Genomic DNA, 21,862 nt, shown 5'->3' with positions numbered 1-21,862 from the left:
AGGTGGAAGGTGCTGATAGGGCTCCTTGTCATTTTTGCTCCCACTGACACGGCCGAGGGCTATTGCAGGACACCCATGTGTGCCAGGTTGGGCATTCCTCCTTCATCCTCCTCCCGGAGCCACTCCAGGCTGCTGGGCTGTCTCACCCGGAGATGCTGGACTTGTCACCCTGAACATCACTGGAAGGAAGGCCCTGGTTGCCAGCCTGGCTCACCCGGCATTGCCCCCATCTCCCCCTTCCTAATCCCCCCCTGCTGCCGACTGCAAAGTCCTGGCCTGAAAAGGAATAACCAGACTTTAGAAAACGGCTTTGCAGTGCCTGCTACCCGGGGAGGGAAGGATTTAGCCTAAAGCCTGTATAAATGCTTTGTACTTATTGCAGGTTTCCTTCCCCCAGCTTCTCTGATCCCAGGAGACCCGTGCGCAATCCCGATGCTCCAGCTCGACGCCGGCAGCGCCTGTGGCCCATGAGCTGTCACTGTGGGGACAAGCCGGAGGACAGCATGCCAGGGGGCTAAAAGGGGCTACAGCCGACAGGATCCCCCAGATCCAGCTGAGGCTGCATCGCTGCCTGCGTCTCCATCACGTGGGGGTGCTGAGCGCACGCAGGATGCTGCGGGACCCCCAGTTTAATCACGCAGCCGTTGTCCACGTCGCTGGCACCCTCGGTCGCTGATTTACTCCTAAAGACCAGTAGTATCGGGAGAATGGGCTTCCCCCAGCTCCACGTCCTCAACATGTCTGGGAAGAGCTGGGCCAGGGAGGTGACAGCGCGGGGAGCTGCTGTGTCCCCCCCCCCGGGCCCTGGGCAGCCCCAGGGAAGTGAAAGCCAGGCTGCTTGCACAGCGCGGAGCCGGGGGCAGACATTCCTCCTCTGATGGAAACCAGACCTCAGGCGGTGCTGCCAGAGCCGGTGGGGAACGCGTATAAACCAAACCAGCCCCGTCTCTCCTTCTTACATGGAAACAGGCTGCGGCCGCTCTGGGCTCAAAGTCCAACAGACGCAGCTTTGTGCGGAGAGCGAGGTCTGCGATGCCACCAAAGAACCGCCCCCCACCCCGAAGTGGGACCCTGCCCCGAGCCTCCAGCTCCCAGAGGGGACTCCAACCCCTGGGGCCACCCCGACTTCCAGCTCATCACCCCCAACATGTGTGAACAGGATGGCGTGGGATGCCGGGGATGCCGCCCTGGGGACCAGGACAGCGGTGATGCCCAGGAAGGGACCACGGGACGAAGACCCAGGCAGGACCCTCGGCAGCCGCGGGCAGAGGGGAGGCGGGTAGGTGAGCGCAGGCACCCCGTGACCCTCTCAAACCTTGTGTCAGCTTTCCACCTCCCTCCCACAAAAATCCCTACCAACCCACACCATCTAAAAAAACCCACCCAAGGATTAGGAAATCCAAGGGAACAAAAGGAATAGGAGAGGGGCTGGGTGCTGCCCGATGCTCGTGGGCAGGGCAGGGCAGGGCGAGAAGCTGCTGAGGCAGCCCTGGAAAGCGCTTCCCACCCAAACCAACCTGGTCCCGGCCTGGCAACTCTTGCAAAAACACCCCAGTCCCACCCCAGGGTTTGAGGAAACTGAAACCTTGTGATGCAACTGGGAGGGATGAAGCAAGAGGCGCTCGCTCAGGAAGAAGGTGACAGATCCAGCGCCACGGGGCTGCGTGGGCAAGGCATCAGCCAGCTGCTAAACTTCCTCAGACCCTGACCAGCCTCCGGTGTCACCATTGTCCCCTTCGCCCTCCGTGCCGAGCTCTCCCGCCGGCAGGAACCGGCCGCCTCCCACGAGAGCACAGCCCCTGTCATGGCCGGACCCTTCAGCGGTAAGCGAGGATGACAGGGTTATTGGGAAACAAGTCGACACTTCCAAACAGATTCTCTTTGCTGCTCTTTTCCTTCCTGAAGCTGGTCTGAGCGTGGCAGGGGTTGCTCAGGAAAGCCAGCAAGCTAATATATTCATGTCATCTTGCATTTGGTGCCAGGACGTGAAGTAAACACCGTCAGGGACCTCGCTCCGGTTCAAAGACAAGCCCTGTTTCTTATTCCGATCACATTATCCATGTTCCCCGTACAGCTTCATTGATTCATATCTTAAAAAGAAAAGCCTTCAAAACCCATTAAGTCTGCCTTGCCGTTCCAGCCCTGCTCTCAAGGGCTAGGGCAAGAAGCATTAACTAATCTGCTCACATTACCTTGCCTTCGAACCGAGCATCTCTTGGCGTCAATCGAGAGTGTTTGGCAGTGATACGCTCCCGCGCAGGGCGAGTTTTGGCCGGGGAGGTCACCCAATGTCAAGCGAGTGGAGGGACGGGCGCTTCGGCGGCATCCCCTGCACCTAGGGCTCATGCTCGGGGAGGCACAGTTTGCGGGGGGGGGTGTCAAGTTATGGTCCTCTGTTTGGTTATGGAGGACCATAATAGTTATAAACAAGCCCATGAAGGAGCTTTCTCAGGACCTCAGATGGCACAAGAGCAGAGCCCTCCCTAGTGCCAGCCCGGCGGGGTCTCGGTGAGGGGAGAAGGCTTTGCAAGCAGCAATGTCCTCCCAGGGATTACGAAAGCCACGCTGCCTCTTGCCAGGGAAAAGAAGGTCCTTCCAGCCTCTTGGGCTCCGGCTCAGCCAGCAGCCGCTGTTTATTTGGCTTCAAGGAGTTCACGGCATACCAAAACGTGCTCCTGGGAGCCCGGCGTGCTCTAGCACGGCTGGCCGGGACGTCGGGCTCGGCCGCCCCATGCGCTCCCCAGTGCCTTGCGTAAGGCAGCTCCGCACCCTCTGGCCTGACTTCCACTCGGGAAGAAATTATTCACTCTTGTTTCCATCCGGCTGCGGGAGATGCTTGGGATGTTTCTTCCACCCCTCTCCCGACGGCTTCCCGTGCCGCTGGGGTCAGCAGCGAGGACGGATCTGTCCCCTCTGCCCCCAGCTGGCCCCCAAGTTCAGGGATGGCGACTGGACAAGTTTAGAGGGATTTGGTTTTACTGACATTTCAAGTGCTGCTCGTGACTGTTGTTTTTAGCATTTGGAGTGTTTCGAGAGGACGTGTCCACCAAGAGGGGATTAACCACAGCCATTCCAGGCTCCTGCCATGGCTGGACTTGGGGAGCACCTCTGGCCCCAGCTGGCCGGGAATGGAAAACCAGGCTTCCTGGAAAGCTCAGCTTTGCTTTCTTTTTCAGACCCAACCAGTCATCAAACCTGGAGCGATCAAGATTGCTTGGATTTAGTTCTGATTTCAAAATCCTTTTGCAGGGGGAAGCTGTTTTCCAGCTGCGTTACGGGAATGTCCAGCCTGGGGCTTCTCTCGGCTCTCCTGCCGCAGCCAGCATCCATCCCCCGCCTCAGCCGCAGGGGAAACCACAGCCGGGACATGGTGTAAGAGGGAGAAACCCACGGGCTTTTGTGCAGCCCCCTGGGCACGTCCCCAAAGGGAGACACGTCCCGACTTTGGTGAGCGCCAGCGTTAGACCCCCAGGGGTCCCCACGGCTGCGGCGCTGTGTGGGGCAGGCAGCGCTGTGGGGGTGGGCAGCGGAAAACATTCACCTGCGGTCCCTTGTGGAAAAACCCCACGTGGGGGCAAAACCCCCTGGGAGCACCGACCCATGGGTGCCCGGGAAGCCAGCGCCTGCTGCTCTCTGCCTGCTCTGGGGCTGTTCCCTGGGTCAGGACCCTCGTGCGCCATTAAACCCCATGTGTGTGCGTTCCTGGGCACGCACGTGTGCACACACACGGCTGCGTTCCCCTCGCCCTCTCTCTTGCAGAGGTTTCTTTCCCATTTATTCTCTTACCCAAGCCCACAAAGTCACTCGGCTCCAGAAGACGCGTTCTGCATTGCAAAGGGCTGAGCTGGGACAAGGTGTGGGAAGGCACTTCACTGCCCGGGTATGGGGACATCCAAGGAGCTTGTAGGGGAGGGAAAGGCTTCCGGTGAGACACTGGAAAGGGGCACAGAGGTCTGGGGGGAGACGGTGGGGTCGGAGCCGTGCCATGGGGAGAGGTGTGTGTGCCGCTGAGCGATGGGAGAGCAGGGAGGAGGAGGCAAACCCAGCCTGGGTGAGGAGAGGATGCAGACAAGGTCTTGGGATCAGCTGACTGAGACGAGTCCGTGGAGAATTACAGACAGGTCTGAGCCTGTCAGATTACCGGAGCCGGGAAGGGGGGAGCGGGCTGAGGCAGGTCTGGCAGGAGGGGGGGATACGCGAGCTGGAGGGAAAAGGAGGAGCAGGGAGAAAGTGGGCAGAGAGGGGAGGGGGGCACACGGGAAAGGGGGAAGCAGAGAGAAGCACCCGGCCGTGGTGATGATGGGGCTGGTGGGGGCAGGAAACGGGCTGGGGGAGCCATGGGGTGGATGGGGTGGGAACGGGCTTGGTCCATCTCATGTCACCCCCAGCACCCACCTGGCGGAGGTGCGGGGCGGGGGCCAGGCGGGGCGGGAGCACCGCATGCCAAAACCAATTAAGTGCTTAAGGGGTCACGGACCAGCCACTTGGCTCCCTCCTGTCCGAAGGTCAGAGGAGAGCGTCCTCATTCGTCGCTTCTTAATTACATCTGATCCGGCCCTAAATCCTCCTAAAACCAGCCCCAAGAGCCTTCAGGTGGCTGCTTGGGAGAGGTGCCTGCCAGCCGGGGTGACGGGCCAACCGGGCACGGGTGACAGCCCCGGCCCGAGTGGTGCCGCTGGGAGGGACACGAGGGGCCGTCAGCGCTGCGTGGTGATGGAGGAAGCGCCATGTGCACCACTGTCCTGCTCCTCGGCACGCTGGTCATGATGCTGCGGCGCCGCTTCTTCAACAAAGTCGAACCGTACGTCCTTTCCCGTCCCCTTCCCGTCCCCTCGGGGCCCCGGGGCTCGGAGGGTGAGGGGTGGTACTGGGGTGGAGGATCTCGCTGCTCAGCCTAAGACCCATCCTTGGAGATACTTAGTTTCCTTCTAGTTTTGGTCCTCTGAGTGACACCAGGAGACATTCCCTTGTGCTGGGCAGAGGGGAGCCTTCTGTGATGTGCTGTCACCTCCTCCCGTTGCACCATTGCGAGCAAGGATTGGTCCCCTGCAGGACTGGTCCCCTGTCTTCCTGCTGCAAAGGGACGGGGCTGAACTCCCGGGACGCTTTTACAAGCACCGATCAAGGTGTTTTCCAAATGGAGCAGCTATCCATCCAGACAGCCTGGCTGCCTGTTTGTCTTCATGCCTTGGCTGAGGAGGAGACTGAGCGATGCTCTCAGCTGTGGGGACATCACCAGGCTGCCAATGACACCCAGCAGCACCCAGCTGGCAAACCTTCGTCCGGCATAAAATAGCCCCGGGGAGGTCCCGCTCCATCCCTGGGGTGCCAGGAGGTTGGACGAGCTTCTGGGTAGGGAGGATGCTTGAGAGCATCAGCATGTTGGCTTTCAGAGGAGCCAGCAGCCGCCACCCTGCAGCCCTGGCCCCGTTGCGCTGTGCTCCGTGCCCACGCACACACTCACACGCGTCCTGGCTCCGAGGTGACGGCAGGGAGCAGATGGGAAGGGACCTGCGGCAGTCCCGCGGCAAGGCAATGACAAAGCTGCGATGGGAGCGCGGGGTCAGCTCCCGCTCGGTGCATCCTCGCCGCACCACGGGCACGGTGCCGGCGGCTGTGGCTTCCACTACCTGCAGCTCCCCGTGTCTTTCGGGAGGGAGATTTGTTCCCGTTCAGCTTGGCTCCAGCTCGGGGGCAGCGGGGCCGAGCATCGCCCGCACTTGCCGTGCAGCCGCCTGCTCCCAACGCCAGGTGCAGCTCGAGGAGGTTTCCACTGGAGACGCGCAAATCTATTTACCAGCGGAGACTGGAGACATCTGAAAGTGGGGAGGTCAAATTGGCACTTAATGAGCCAATTAAGCCAGGGGAGGGAGAAACAAGACTGGAAGCAGGGAAGGCATCTCCTGGCCTGCGTGGCCCCAGCCCTCCCCGTGCTCCCCGCAGCACCGGCTGAATTAAGGACTCATTAAAAGCCCGAGCAAACATGTGCTCGCTGCAGAGGTGGGGGCTGCTCCTGGGCAGGGTGGCCAGGGGTGGTGGCTGGCAAGGCTGGCAGAGCTGGCAGCCTGCAGGTCCGTCCCTCGGGGAAGCTGCAGGGTGAGCAGGCGGTGCTGTCACCCCACAGGACAGGTAGGTGGCTGGGGGACAGGTCAGCGGGAGCGATGGCACCGGTGCTGGCAGGGGGAGGCAGCTCCAGCTCCAGCCCCAGCAGGCGTGAGCTGCCTTCAGGGTGGCGGGGACAGGGGTAGGGCAGCTCTGGGGCTCGCTCGGCTCCCTGTTAGTGTGTGGGAGAAGGTGTCAGGGCTGCAGGGCTGGTTTGTAGCTCAGCCACTGTGTCCTTGCTGTTAGGAGCAAGCAGTGGGAAAGCACAAAACCTTACCGGAGGAGGTAGGATGGAGCCTGGAGCCGAAAAAGCTGGGGTTGGGAGGGACGGTGGGGCTGCCCTGGCTGTCTCCACTCATGGCTGGATCAGCATCCCTTCCGCCACGTCTAAACTGGGGTCCTGCAGCCTGGTCAGACCTTGCACCCGACTGCCATCATCACCATCATCATCATCATCAATGTGTGGTCAGTGAGACAGCAACGGAGCACGGGGAGGGAGCGTACCTGGCACCGGCACCGTCATTCGAGGCTGGACCAGCACGAGGGATCCCGGCCCGGCACGGGGCCCCGGGCAGCATGAGGGAGACTCACAGCTCACGGCCGGGAGGAGCTTCCTCCGAGCCCTGCTGCAGCTTTCCAACAGGTCTGGATGCAAAGACACCAGCCAGTTGAGAAGCCATACAGCGGTAGATTAGTTCTTTTGGTGATTAATTGCTCTCACCATTAAAGACCAGGCTATTAACAGGTTTTCTACTTGTTCTATTTTGGACATTCATCTACTCACCTTGCTCTGTGCTGGCATAAATCAGAGCAGTTCCACTGACAGCTTTGTACCAGGAGACAATTTGTCTCCAGCCTTTCATATTTTGGAAAAGAGAAGTAGCAGGAGCAAAAGGAAAAAGTGCTGCTGGCCAGGGACTGAGGAGAAGGGGTACAGGTGACCAAGGCAGAACAGACCGGGGCTTCAGATGGGCATGGTGGAGGGCAGGCAGCATCTTCTAGACCATGAACAGATCCAAGGCACCAGAGCCCCAATCCAGTTTTGATCCAACTGGATTTTGGTGAGTTAGAGAACCAGGCTCAGGCTGGGCAGGCACCGGGACCCCGTACAGCAACAAAGACCAGGATTTTCCGTATGTGCACTGGTCTGGATGATCCCTGGATTAAAGACATCCCCGAAAACCAGCACACAGTGAAGAAAAAGACAGGACTCCACATGTTCCATGGGATAAAGCTGCCTCGGCGCAGGAGTGTCCCTCTGGCTCTGACGTCCCCATGTGTGAAGCAGAGCGTGCGTCCTGGGCAAAGGACACAAATGAACAGCACAGGCAAGAGCAGATTATGTGAAATCCCCTGCTCACTTGACCTCCTTCACGTCCCGTCTTCTATTTATATGCCTTGGGGCTGCCAGGGATAGCACAGGTTGTCCTTGGCCCTCACTCATGGGGCTGGGGCGCTCAGCCGTGGGGCCGTGGGGGTAGGGTTGGCCCCTGGAGCTGGCCACCACCATCTCAAAAGGAGAGGTTTGAAGGGTTTCCTCCTCACAGCCCCACTGTGGGGTCCGTTATCCCCCCCTCGCTGGAGGTGAAAAGCAAACTGAAACGCTACCCTGGAGTCACCTCCCCGCCAAGGGACAGGAAGGTCAGGGGGACTCCTCGGGCTTGGGTTCCTCAACGAGCAGTGACTTATTCTTTGTTTTATGCGATATTTAACGAGGAAGTCCTGGCGGGGGGCCAGGGCTGGTTATGGATGCCTGCTCTGTTTGCCTTTCTCATGTTCTTCCCCTCCAGTCCCTTTCCGCGGAGAGCTGCTCACCGCCTGCTCCCCACCGATACGTGGGTCTGGGGAGGTAGGGATGCTGCTGGCCCGGAGCCCGGGGTTTGGCCTTGGTACCGGCCAAGCGTGGGGGAACACAAGGTAGTGAGCACCCAAGTGGGTACAGGAGCACCCAAAGGAGCCTGCTGGGAAGAGCCAGGTCTGGGAGGGGAGACGTCGTCCATGGAGAGCTCTGGGAGAAGGACCAGGTTGGGGGCTTCGTGGGGCAGGGCTGGACTATGGCAAAGCAAAGGAGGCGCTTTGGGGAAGTGAAATGTGGATTTGCCTTTACGGCTGCTTTCTCAGCCCCCTCACAACAGGCTGGACGTGAATCCCCCAGGCACCAGAGGGGTTATTTTCCTAGGACTGGGAGCCAGGGCCATGGGAAGAGGGAGTGTTTGGTGCCTCTCCCCCGACGAGGACACCCTCATTGCACCCCACACACTGTGCTGCCAGGCGAGAACAGACCCTCTGCACCTCAGGCTGGAGAAAACAGAGCCGGTAGCTTGGCATCATCTGGATTTAACCTTCCAGCTTAGTCCCCTCTGGGAAGCAGGACGTGACCTCCTCATTTCCACCGCCCAGGCATGGCTGGCAGTCGGCAGCGGCGGCACACAGCTCTGCATCTCCGGGCTGGAGCAATCAGAGCGCAGCAGGCATGCACAGACAAGTGTCAGCTGAATTTCTCTACGACTTTAAATACATTAGCAAGGCCACAAACACAGCTCCAAAGTGCTGCAGGCACAGCCGAGCCGATAAATAACCCCCAACCCACCAGCAAGAAAATAACCCCCCCTCTTTCCATGGAAGACAAGGCTTTGCATCGCTTTCCCCCCTTATGTCTGTATAGCAACTGAGCAGATCCGCTCTCTACCTTGCTGGGTTTGAATCCAGTACCAGAAGGGTCAATGCTGTGCCACTTCTGCGGAGTCATTATACTGTCGGTTATATAAATGTCTGGGCATGCACAAAAGGCAGTGCTGATACAGTGGCTCCGACACCAACTCTCTCCAACACCTGCTTTTCAGCTGGAGAGAAAGCCGAGCACAAGAACATCTCGAGAGCTGTCACACAGAAGGCTGCTGTCTTTCAAGCTGAATGGAGGTCTAAATAGCTCTCACTTCTCCTTTAGAATCTCATTTCTAAATGCAATTAATACTGGCACATGCATAATGAGAGACTGACGAGTGAATACAGACTCCAGCAATAAAGAAGCCAGCCCCAAGTGCTATGTAAATATTACAAATCCTCACTAGAAGCTGACCCGGGGAAGACAGCTTTCTGATGATTAAACCCAAGTGACAATACGACTGGATTCCTACATCTGTCACAATACTACCTGCTGATACATAATGAGCTACGCTAAAAGAACTCGCTCTTGCTGCTCTTCAATGCAGATAAAAAGTCTATTTGTAGAATGTAATTAATCTCTTCTTCAAAATCAGGAACCTTAGTGTCCTTGGTAACAACATGCCAATGACTCAGAGAGCATCTCCAGCTTTTTCTTCTGATTTTTGAGCGAGTTATTGAAAGTGACCCCAAATTCTAGCACTGAAAAGGAGCTGTGCTTCAGAAGTGGAAAAGCCAGCTGGGCATCTGGAGGTGGGGACGGGTTTTACCCACCTCTCAGGTCTCCGCAGGGCTCCTTCGGCATCTTGAGGAGGTTCCTGGACTCGTTTCAGCCTAGGATGCAGACGACCTCTGTCCCACACCTGGTCCCCAACCTGTCGAGCACAATTTCCCTTTTACCATCAGGTGTAACCAAGCAGGGAATAACGCTGAAAGCAGAGCAAGGGTGAGAATCACGGGATGAAGCTGCTCCCCCCCTCTGCCAGGTTTCCACGGGCAATAAGTGCAGTGCGATCGCGCTCTGTGTGTGTGTGTGTACGTACGTACAAGCACACACGCGTGTGGCTGCTCCCCCAGATGGCTTCTGAGCCTGCTGGCTTATTTCAGCCAAGTCTGGCAGGGAATAGAGGTTCCAAGGCATCCAGTCCTTACCAGGTAGTGAAGAGATGCAAAGCCCTGACATGGCAGAGGGATGCAGGGAAGCGTTGCTGGCAGAGCCCCTGGTCCCTTTGAGGGTTGTGCTTAGGCATGGCCTGCTCCTCCGGCCACCCCGCTCCAGGCTGGCTGAGATTCGTGCCGAAAAGGCAAAGCTGGGCTACTCAAAAGCACCCAGGGGCCATATCTGCTTTCTATGAATTTCAGCAGGAAGCAACCGCTGCTGGATGTTGCTCACTGACCCAGTTCCAAAGCCTAGGGGAAGGATGGGCCGTGATAAAGGGACGGCTGGTTGGAGAGAGTGGGTGATGGAGGACTTGCATGTTTTATTTATTTCCTGGCAAAAAAAAAAAAAAAAGAAAAAAAAAAAGAATTGTTGGAGAAAATCAGCATATTGCAGGCTAAACTGTGCTGCAGCAATTCCTTGTGGGACTTGAGCTGAGGTGCTCAGTCCCCCCCGCAAGGGACATTCAGCCCTGCCTGCTGGATGCTGCTTTGCAGAGCTGGGGGCACATGGGGAAAAGGAGGTTTTTGTCGTTACGGGGGGCTCAGCTCCTTCGATGCAAAGCCACCCTTTCCTGCAGCAAGGTATCGCCCACAGCTCCCCCCATCTCCTCTCTCCCCAGGCATTCCGAGGGAGAGGAAGAGGCCGGGAGAGAGGCTGGCTCCGACCCTTGTGCCACCTAACACCGCTTCGGAGTAAAAGCCAGGTGAGACGTAGCACTTATCTGGGATAGATGCAATTTTGGGGAAATTGTGCAAAGAAAGCACTAGCTTGGGCTAAAAAGCCTGGTCTTTGCCTTTCTGTCCTGCTCACCGGCTCCTCAGGCATTTTAATGACAGTTTCTTCCTGTTTCACCCAGAATTTAGAGGTCTCTCTGCCTACTGGTGAGGCTGTGAAGGCTCTAGAAAAGTGGCTTGCTCTGGGGGAAGAAAGCTGGAGCCTGAAATGTCCAGACTGGAAGGGAAAAGCCCATTTTTCCAGCATTTTCAATAGCAGCTCATTTCCCAGGTGGGGACACATCCAGTCCTTCCTCTGTGGCCTCCTGCCCGCCGCCTGGATGCCAGGAGCATCCCGTAGGGACAGAAAAGGCAGCAGTGCTGGTGGTGGGCCAGCTGGGGTGGGCATGGGGTGTATATGACGTGGGGATTTGGGACTGATGTGGCTTTGTGTCCTGCACAGTGATCCCAGGGAGTTACGGCTGGCTCCGGGCTGTCCGTCTGCGGCTCCCAGCAAAGGTAGGGAAACGTTCACTGCTCTCTTGGACCCGGGAGGAAAGCTTTGGAGGCGAGGGTGAGGGGACGCTGGCCTGGGCTGGGGCACGTGTGTGGGGTTCGGGCGGGGAATTGAGGCCGAGGTTGTCTTTCCTAATCCCCCCCCCCAACATACAAGTCACTGCTGGATGCCCGTGGGCAAGCCCAGGGACTCCCCTTGCCCTGCCTTCCCTTCGGCAGATCCCCCAAAGCTCAAAACCTCATCTGTCCCAGCTCTCAGCAAACGGCTAACCATGACTGCTTCTCTCCTGCAGCTCCCCTGAGCCCTGCAGCCGGCACCCAGCACATCCCGGCCTCGGCACGTGCCGAAATCCCCGGCAAAACAACCCACAACACCAACCCAGCACGCCGACGAACCCACATCGCCCAGCTCCCCTCCCGCAGCTCAGGGGGGACCAGGCATCGGGTTAAATGGTTAAATCGGGTTAAACGCTGCTGCGCAAATTGGTCTGTCTTTAAGGCTGAGCCCTGGGGGGGTGTCCGGCAGCCCCACGGCGATGCCCTCTGCAAGCCCTAACGCAGCCTGCGGGCATGGGGCGATCCGACATCCCGCTCCCGGCGCTGGGGTTGGCACACCCTCTGCAGCTCCCCCATCTATATAAATACGTTAATAAAAGATCAGTTTGCAGACGCAGCTTGCTGTAGATGACAGCATTAGAGGCGCATCTGTTTCTACTAAGCACCAGTCTCGTGCTGGGTTTATTTGGTCCATTTGTGGCAGGGAAGCGTTGCTTTCGGCATTCAGAGATGTCTCACGTCTGGGAGAAGTCGGGGGGGAGATATATTTTTGGCTCTATTTAGCCACAAAAATTTGGTTTCAGAATAAAGAAAAATATTCCTCTTTTCTGTTTGCTGCCAAACTGAGGCAGACGATTTCTTGTGCAAGCCTTCGTTTGTTTGAGAACTCGGTGTCCTGTTGGAAAAATAAATGTTCTGATGGGAAAAGTCTATCAGCATGTATTGATCCGTCACCAGTGGACTCGCAAACGTCAGCCTCCCCCTGACTGGAAAAGCAGTTCCCAACGCTTTTGCCGATACACGTGAGGCAGAAGGAGCCAGGTCTTTGCTTTTTTGGGCGAGTGAAATAGTTACAGAACAGAATCTTTTCTGCGAGCACAGTTGCACCAACCTCACCACAGCTGGCATGAATTTTCACTGCCAAATATGCTGCTTTTTGACCCAGAACAGGCTGTTTGCTCCTTTCTGATCTGAGAGCCGACCACCACAAGCAGGACGCGGCAATGTGGGAAGGAGAGCGGCTGATCAGCCACGGTGGGGAAGAAGCCCGGGATGTGGCTCCTGCCTGGGATGCTCCCGGCTGACAGCAGCACCGTCTCCCCATCCTGAATCTATAGGATCGCCTCCCCTTGGTTCTCCTACAGTTTTCCTAATAGATTTTTTTCCCCAAAGCTTTTTAATTAAGCCTTTACAACCTCAACTCGCTTTGAACAATTATTTTATTTTTTCCCTTCTTTTTGGTAAAGGAAATATTATGATCAGGAAGAATAAAACTGGAGCTGTCTTCGTTTTATAGCAGATTAAAAGCAAGATGGAGAGTTAGTAATGCCACGAAGGGACGGAGGGTCAGGGGATGAATACAATGTACATGGGCTGAAGGCAGCATAGAGGAGATTGGGGGCTGGAAAGACAAAAGCTTATCAGGATTGAAGCCTCAAAAGCAGCACCAGCTCCTCGGATGATATAAATCACCTGGGCTCCCCTGACACACTGGTATTGCTGTAGCACGACTTTTACGTATTGATTTAAGGGAAAATAAAGGTCAGGAGCTTAGCTGCGGAGGAGGCATCAGGGCTGAGGCTGCTCAGCTCTGGGTGGGCAGTGACGAGTAACAAGAAGGATCTGCAAAGTCAGAAACAGGATGGAGAGGAGCCCCAAAAAAGTCAGGCATATGCTGGAGCTATGACAGCCCCAAGGACCAGGAGCAGAGCCTGGTGCAACCTGCAGAGGGGAGCCAGCTGGAGCCCAATTTTGCAGGGTTAGCCCAGGCACAGTCATCCCGGGTTTAGGGAAAATCCAGATTTCAGTCTGGGCCTTACTCAGTAACTCCGACCTTTCTCCCCATCTGGACTAGCACACAAAAAATCCCAGAAAGGGCAATGTGGGGCCAGCTGGCAATGGCGCCTGCAAATGTCACGGTCCTGCCGGGAACAGGGTCACTGCGGGGCAAACCTGGGTGTGCAAACATCGCTTGCTAAATCAACTGCACGGAGGTGGTTTAGATTTGGGGGATAAAGGTTTCCTGAGCCACTTAAAGGCCACTTCTCTGCCTGAGAGACCTCTGGAAGGGTGGATTTCGTGAGAAATGGTTTTTATTTACTCAACCAGCCGCAGCCAGCAGCTAAGCTAAGAGCGGGCAAGCCTGCCTGTAGCGAGCGGCTGCGCGAGGGTTGCTGGCCGCGACGAGGTGTTTGCTGTCTGCGCTGAGATTTGTGATGGTCCCAGAAGGCCCTCGGTGGGTGGGAGTGGGAATTCGCTTAACCTCGTTAACTGTGCCCTCTCTGCTGGCCAAAACCACCCTCCACTTTACAAGAAACGCAGAATTGGTAGTGACAGCCCTCACAGGCCAGGCGCGGTGTCACCAGCGGTTCTCCAAGGGATGGGATGCTGATGGGCCCAGGAGGCTGAAGGACATGGTCCCACCATCATGGTCCCGCTGTCGTGGTCCTGCTGAGGAGATGCCGTTTGTTTGAGGAGGAAGGAAGGATTGTGACATCTCTGCTCTTCTTCTTTCCATCCCTGTCCCCACTAAAATGTACTTCGGGAAAAACCAAAAGGGAAATGAAAGGGCGAGTGGGTGGGGTACACCCAGCTGGGGGGTGGTGGAGGTGGTGTGGGACCAGCAGTCCCACGCAGCCTGGAGTAGGGGGCGAAGCTGTGGGGCCCTGCCGGACCCAGCTCCCCGGGGTTTATCTGTCTGTCTGTTTTCATCATTTCTCTGTGAGAAGGGAAAGGGACCACACAGCAGCAGAAAGTCCTGGAAATCTGTGAGGGAGACCGTTCCCAGCACCCTTCCCTCTGCCGTCGCCCCTGTCTACAATTGGCTATGGAGGACGTATGGCTCTGTATAGGCTCCAACTCAGTGAGATAACGCCTCACAATTAAATTCCTAATTACAGCCAGCGAGTGCGCTTTCCCAGCTCTGACTGTTCTGTCTCGGCTGTACGCGTGGTCGCTCTAACAGACCAAGTGGACCAGGGCTGGGGTCGCCCCATCCCAACTGGCCTGTCTGCTCCATCCCCTCCATGCTGTCTCTCCTCTGCTCCCACTTCTGAGGCGTCCTAAAGGCTGCTTGTGCCCTATAACTTTGCCTGTTCTCAAAAAGAAACAACAACATAACCCAACTAAAAAACTACGGTAGAAGCCGGGGGAGGAAATTGCTTCAAGTGTCTTAACTATCTCATGGAACAAAAATGCTTCTTAAGGCTGTTTAGAGAAAGAGAGGGTCAAATGTCCCTCATTAACGCTGATTTACTGAGAGGGCTGGGAAGTGGAAAAGGGAGACAGTCCAGCTGCCTGTCTCAGTGCACAAGGAGCCTGGTCTGGGATCCAGGCTGGGAGGTGATGGCTGGTCCCCCCAGCATGGGATCGGGGTGGTGGGTTTACCGGCAGAAGGTACAGCGGGGTGCAGGGTGCTGTGAACCCACGCCGGGCTGCCTGCACCCCAGAGCAGAGACCTGACCTGCGCTAACACAGCCGAGAGGCAGGGCACAGCTCTCTCGGCTCTTAGTAGCAGTTTGGAAATTTGGTGACTTTGTGAAGAAAAGAGCAGAAGCTGAGCCCTTTGCAGGGAGGCTGGTGCTGGGTCGGGGCAGTTTCCCTGCCCTGACCTCAGCCCATGCTGTCCTTCTCCTGGCGGAGAGGAAAGGGAGAAGGCTGGCCCAGATTTGAGGGTGTAAATCAGCAGGGTTCCTCTCCAGAGAGAGCTCAATTACATTGATTTACACTTGCTGCGGATTTGGTCCATTCAACCCAATTAAAACTCCAGAGGAAGTGCAGAGAGGCAGGATGTAATTACCCGCGCTGGAATCCCAGTTCAGAAGAGGAGGCAGAGCTCTCCGGATCAAATTAATCCCTGGTGTAACTCTGCCGAAGTTACACCACGGCTATAATTGGCCTGAAACATTTTAACTATCTCATTTAATGTTATTCATGCTCTGCTGGAGATGAGAATGTTTATCCTAAATGAGAGACTCTAATGCTCCGTAGCAATAATAGAGTGTGAGGTTTATGCGGTTTCTCATTTACAAGGATGCTGGGGAGGCCAGATTGTCACGGAAGATGCGGCAGATCTGGACTCCCCAAATCTTTAACCATTTCCCTGGCTCCTGCGGTGGCTGGTTGTCCCATTGTCCTTCCTCCAGTGTGCCCACCTTCCCCATGCCCAGGCTGCTTTTCCATCTCTTGGAGATGGTGGGAGCTTGTACCCCAGACCCAGCCAGGGGCAGAAGTAGGAGATGGTAAAGTGGTAGAAGAGGGAACGGAAAGCACTGAGGGAGACCTCTCAGGATTAAAGCTCCTATAAATTAGCAGAAGCAAGATTTACCACCAACAGACTTGCCTCCCCAGTGATGCTAAAAGAGGGGATTTCCATCCATGAGAGCTGGCTCCATGGCCTTTCTCTGAGTCACTCCAGGCAAGCAGCCCCCCAGGCTCCTGCAAAAGGAGCAGGGTCAGTGCTGCAGGTAGCAACACACGGAGCGCCACGGTCCCTGCCGCCAGCTGGACATCCCCATGCACGGTGTTTCCAGCTGCCGGCCCTGGGTTATCCACCAGGCTCAGAGGATGGTCCCATGGTCATTTGAGCTGCCCCCCTCCCCGCCCCAGAGGAGGCCTGATCTCCCCACGGTGGGATGCAGCAACACTCTGGGGATGTGTCTTGAGAACCATGATCCATCCCCTTCCTCCTCCCATGGCGATGCCATCGGCCAACCCAAGCATACATCCTGCTGCCTGCAAAGCAGAGCCTGCGGGTCACATTCCTCCCTGCCACAGCTGTACTCGGGCTGGTGGCACCCTGCCAGCGATGCAGTTTGGCCCCGAAGCTCCGCTGCGTGCCCCGCATCCTCCCTGAGCAGCTCTGGCAGGTACCGCTCACTGCAGGCTCTGCGTCGGCATCACTGGGCTTTGGAGGATCATGATTATCTGTCATTAAATTGTATTTCCACTCCCCAGGCAGACAGAGCCCTGGTCTTTCCCTCTGCTCCCTTGCCAGTGGAAACCGCAGGAGAGGCAGATTTCTTTGTTCCAAAGCAATTTTTAATGCCCTGTAGCTTAGTAGAGACTTGAGCATCACAATTCATTCTGGCTCCTCTCAGTTCCTCAGAGAATATTAGATCCTTCTCTTGATACTTCCTCACTCTTTGTAGATGTTACCCTAGCTTTAATTTCCAGGGCTTCCAGACTGTTTTTAACAATGCTGAGCTTTCGAGTTGCTTCCTTCAAACTTTCTCCAGCCATGCTTTCCCAGAGCCTAAATAGCTTTGATTATTCCCAGATGTTTCTAGTTTGTTAACCCCAGAGTAGTATTGTGTAACGGCTTGGAAAGATGACTGGCAGCAGGCATCCCGGGTTCTCTTTCCTGGTTCACCAAATTACTTCCCGAGCAGAACATCTATGGGATTTATCCTACAGAAGCAATGCCATTAGCATCAGGTTATCTTGCTACAGAGAACGGGACAAGAGGTGGCTGAAATCCTCTTGCTGATAAGAGCAAGATAACCCTCCGAAAGCATGGGTCATTTTCTCCACCCCGTTCCTCCTTATCCTCTCTGCTGAGATTTCCAAGCAGGATGACACGTTGGGGCAACAAGCCCGCAGGGAAGCACCATGGAAGTGGGCATCACCGAGGCTGCCAGGCAGCACCTAATGGAAAAGACCTTGTTCACCTCCAGGCAAGGCTGGATTCAAGCCCTGGCCGTCCCTACCCACCAGCCACCCGGCCAAAAGCACAACAGCAGCTCTGCTCGGGCCAAGTTTTCCTTGGCCAGGGAGGATGCTGCGCTTATCCCGACAGACCAAATTGTGGGGAGTAAGGAGTTTTACACAACTGGCTGAGCTCCTATTAAACCTCCGCGGCCCTCTTGACTCCAGCAGTCCTGCTGCTCTCATGCTTCAGCCATTGCATTGCTAAACACACATAAAAAACATCCCCATTCCCACTAGCAGAGCGCCAGGGTGTAGCCGAGCTGGCAGGAGATGCAATCCCTCTCAAGCATCCATAAATCTTCCCAAGATCACCCCAAATACTCCATATTTCTTGGTGCCTCCACCCACCCTGCCAGATCCTTCCACTTCTGCACTTCTGTTTCTCATCCCAGTCCTCAGCTCCGCAAAGCCCAAGGTTACTGGGACGGATGTGAATACATCACACAGCAGCTCCCTCCCATATGCGGAGGACCATGCCTGGGCAGGGCGAGGAACAACAACGAAGAAGGAGGAAAACAAGACGGGAAAAGGAAAAAAAGCATCAAGAGAGAATATTTTTTTAGCAGAGGGCTAAGCTAAGGGACAAACCAACCTGCCCCGGCATTTCCCCATGACTGCAGCAGGTGAGAAGCAATCCAGCAGCATTAAATCCTTGTGCAGTCAGTCACCTGCTGCAGGAAGACCTTGCCCCAAGGAAAATGTCCCTGCCTCTGCCTGGGACACAGAGCATCCCACGCACCCTGCCCCACCGTAGCAGGGTGCAGCGTGGCGCTGAGCAGACATGCCTCAGGCCAGCACCCAGAGGTGCTCAGAACAGGGAGGAGGTTGAGGGAGGAGGACCAGAAAGCCAAGCTGTGAGTGAAGAGTGTCAGTGCTTGGAAAGCGCAACCAATTTGCTTTTAGTACAGTTCATGCCTCTCCAACAGTGCCTAGAATAACAAATTCCTTCCACCCTCCACGCCTGAATGCTGGAGGAAGCTGCTGAGAAACTTAATTGATTAGCTGGATGCGTGCACAGAAAAAAATTGCCCAGCATCAAGGAAGTCACTGTCTTGACAGTTCATGCAGACACTGGTGGGAGATTAGAGAGACCAGCTGCAGTTTTTTATCACACAACCCCTTCTTTTAGTCTGGGAACAAGGCAAGGTCTGTTTTGATGGGGCGACCCATTTCGCAGTGGCGTCGAGGGGCTGGAGCATCAGGGATGTGTCCACACTGTGCTCACCACCCACCCAGGGCTTGCTGGGCAGGCACGACCCGGTCTTCAGTACTGGGACCTTCAGCCAGTGAAGGGCAGGGAGGCAGCTTGGGGCTGCCTGAACCATCCCCAGAGGTCCTATCAGCCCTGGCAGCCCCTGAACAGCAGCAGGAGATGCCCCAAGAGCAACTTCAGCATCCAGGGTGCAGTGTATGGAGCTGAGCACATCGGAGGAGCCGAGTTTCCAGATGCCTCAGAGCATCCTCCCCAAAAAAGAGGTGTCCAGCTTCCCCAGCCCCTGCAGGCCACCTCCCCGCCTCCCAGCCCCTGCCTAGGCTTTCTGCTTTGCTCTCAGCATCTCTAGCTCTGCCCTGCCTGCCACAGGGTCACCGCCCGCAACTCTGTCACCGCACAGGATTGCTTTCCCCGGTTGGCAAAAGAAAACAAGAAGGCAAAGGCCTGCAGGGGCTGTGAACTTGCCTGTCATGTTCTCTGACAGTATCAAAACCTTTTGCCACTTGTGTTTTTCCCAAACTGTCACTGCTCGTCACACCCCTTGTTTAAACCTCTGATCCTGAAAGCTTCCCTGAGTCCTCTGGAAAACAAATGGAGACAGTGTGGTCTGTTCTCTGAGGAGATCGGTCACCACCGCAAAAGCAAGGAGGCTGACAACGCCAGCGCTCCCCAGAGCAGGTACAGGCAGAGCCAAGCGTGCCCGCCTGCGCTGGGTGGCTGCCAGAGGTGGGAGGCAGGCAGCCTGCTAACCCCCAGCTTCCTCCTCTCCCTCAAACTGCTCAGCTCCTGCTTTTTTGCCTCGGGGAAGAATAGAAGGGAAAGGAAAGGGCTCGGCCCTCCTCTTTGCTCTCTGCTGAGCAGAGCTGCTCTCCTGCCCCCCCCCACCCCCATTTCCCCTAGTGCTGCTATTTGCTATTTGACCTGAGCAGCCCAGAGGAATTTTAGTCACGGTGCATTCCTAGCACAGCATCTGTTTTCTAGAGCAAAATGGGAACAGCTGCCAAGAAACAAATCTTCCCCTGATGCCTGGCACTTCTCATGGATGGAACGAAACTTCTTGAAACCCCAGGGGAAAAACCACCAGAGCTCAGCTGCAGCAAAAGCCATCCCACTCCAGCCCGTCCCCTCCAGGGATTTTTGCAGCATGAGGGGGCTCAGACAGAGAATAATGATCATCATGATAGCATCCATACGGTACCACTTTGAAAGCTTTGAGTGAAAGAGGAGCTCAAGAGAGATCTCTTCTTTCGCTGAAGGCTAAAGAGTGCCACAGAGTGCTGTGGGGAAGAGTGCACTCTGGCTGAACCCCCCCCAGCCTCCAAGTCCAACTGTGCCCAGTGTCCTCCTACCTGTCCAGGCCTGTTGTGCCTATTGTAAACGGGCAGGATAAAGTCAGGTAGATGGTGCCGATATGTGACGCGCTGGGTTCACACATGGCTTGCTGTGAAAGAGCTTTTGAGGCTTGTCAGGGCTAAGCGAGGTTTGTCCCCAAGAGCTGTGAGAAACCTGGTGCTATCAGAGTCAGACTGGCGAGCAGGGACGCACGTGGGGGTTGCATGGGCTGAGCTGGCTCTCGGATTTCAGGTGGAGGTGTCCATGCCCATGGGATTGCCGCGTGCTTGAATAGCAGAGCTGACAGATGTACATAACCCCTTTCCCCATGAAGGTTAATGTCTCCCCCAGGTATTTACCAAGTGCAGGACAGAACCTGCAACAGTCCCTCTGCCGTGCCCAGGGGTTTCTTCTCAGATTGCTGTGCTTCAGCAGGAGGCTAAAGATCGATGTACATAGTCTCTGGTTACCAGGAGGAGTAAGGAGCAGAGCAGCTCAGGTAGCTGATGCGGTCAGGCAGAGCGCCAGCAATGCTTCGGAAGCAGCAGAATTACTCAGGAACAGGGAGGTGGTTAGAGACAGCCAGAAGAGAATTAGGAAAGGCTTTCTGGAGGCCTGGGACCAGCTGAGACAAACAAGGAGCCTCGGAGCACATGGTTTCTTGGCCCTTCCAGCTGAAGGAACAACACTGGCTCTGTGTTTGCTCACATCTTGAATGCGACAGATAGAATAAGGTCAGAAATATTGGTAACCAAGTTTTTGGAGGGCTTAAACCAGCTGACACCTGTTTTTGCTGATAACCAGGTTCCACCCTCAGTCACGATGCAGAAGGCAGCCTTCAGACAGCATCAAGGCAATATGCTTTTTCCTGCTCACCTTGACTGAGACCAAGGTTAATCTCAAAAGTACCCATTGCAGGTAGTGCTCAGCACCCAGTCTGACAGCAATGAGCCTGGTGGAGGTGCAGCTTCACCTTCTCAGTGCATCATTTTAGTGGGATGTGCTGGCAGAGGCTCAGTCAGTAGCAGTACCAGCCAATAACTCACACCATCTCAGTGGTTCACTCAAGTAGGGGCGCTTTTTCCGACCGTGAAGATTTTTAGGCATGAAGCATGTAAAGTTCACAGTTAGGACAGATGTAACACTGATCCGCTAAAGCCTAAGGCAGTGACACCAGGTTAACCCCAGTTAAGATGCATTTAGGTTTTCTGTGAAGGTAACGTGAAGTTCACATTGCAACACACATCACATCCTTGGTCATTAAAAATCCCAGGAGATTGCCATGAATGCTGCAGAATGACTAGAGCTGCTGACTGCAGGCAAGTCACGACAGCCCTTTAGCTTGTAAATTGAAGATGGCAGAAAAGTCTAATCCTTGAAAAAGCAAGAGTTCATTTGTGATCCAAGCTTTCAGGCCAGGTTTACATACCAAGCCAGTCTCAGCAAGACCAGAATGCAGCTTCTCCTTCCGTTTCTTGGCTAGACCAGGCCGTTCTGTTATAACAACACAAGCAAAGTCCACCGTCGCAAGCACCATCTGCTGAAGAGGAGGAAGGTTTCACACTGTGTCAGTCTCTTTTATCTCAGTGTAGGTTCTGCACAGGAGCTGGCTGGAGTTGGAAAAGCAATAGAGACCCCAGCAACAGCTTTTCCTGGTGCTGTCTGTGGGGAGTTAGTGATTTGACCAGAACAGGACTTCAGAGAGGCAGGACAGCACATAAGCAGGCCAGTGCCCCACGTCACTCTTCAGGCTTTGATTGAAAGTTGTATCGGGTCTTTCCCCCACCAAACTGCATGAAGCCCCAGGCAACAGAAGCAGCCCTGCTCAAGAGCTAAGCCGGCCCAGCTGAGCTCAGTCTTTCTGCTTTGGATCTTCCAGCAACAGAAAGAGCAAGGCTGGGACTGGCTGTATGAGGAACCACTACACACACCTTCCCTCCCATACCAGCACGGGGGTACAGCCACACACAAGTCAGCAGCAGCAAGGCCACCTTCTTAAGCCACCCAACATGTATTGGAGCTTCTCTCAAACGGCATCTTCAGACTACAGCTCAGAACCATTGTCAGACTGAACAGCTGAAGCAGAAGCATCGTTCTAGAGAGCGTAGAGCAAATACAGCAGATCAGAATGCATTTCTATAGCAATACAGGTTGCGCACACCAGCCAAAGCAACT

The 21,862-nt window shown here is 55.6% G+C and overlaps 1 protein-coding gene across 1 annotated transcript; it reads left to right on the top strand.

Annotated features, from left to right (window-relative positions):
- Positions 1 to 707: 707 nt before the first annotated feature.
- On the top strand, positions 708 to 12,078 carry LOC128918092 (uncharacterized). Its single transcript, XM_054221973.1, has 7 exons — positions 708 to 764; positions 1,713 to 1,823; positions 3,250 to 3,447; positions 10,548 to 10,631; positions 10,785 to 10,933; positions 11,105 to 11,160; positions 11,451 to 12,078. Exons 1-7 carry the CDS (start codon positions 708 to 710, stop codon positions 11,711 to 11,713), a joined length of 918 nt encoding a protein of 305 aa, XP_054077948.1. The 3' UTR covers positions 11,714 to 12,078.
- Positions 12,079 to 21,862: the final 9,784 nt, after the last annotated feature.

The sequence above is a fragment of the Rissa tridactyla genome, chromosome 15 (assembly GCF_028500815.1).
Source record: "Rissa tridactyla isolate bRisTri1 chromosome 15, bRisTri1.patW.cur.20221130, whole genome shotgun sequence".
NCBI classification, from domain to species: Eukaryota; Metazoa; Chordata; class Aves; order Charadriiformes; family Laridae; genus Rissa; species Rissa tridactyla.
The sequence above is the reverse complement of the archived record's forward strand: the minus strand, read 5'-3'. Positions and strand labels throughout refer to the sequence as shown.

Coding starts and splice junctions, on each gene's coding strand:
- LOC128918092 (XM_054221973.1), top strand. CDS start 708: ATGGGCTTCCCCCAGCTCCACGTCCTCAACATGTCTGGGAAGAGCTGG. Junction 765..1,712: donor GGAAGAGCTGGGCCAGGGAG/GTGACAGCGCGG, acceptor GACCCTGACCAG/CCTCCGGTGTCACCATTGTC. Junction 10,934..11,104: donor AATAGCAGCTCATTTCCCAG/GTGGGGACACAT, acceptor TGTCCTGCACAG/TGATCCCAGGGAGTTACGGC.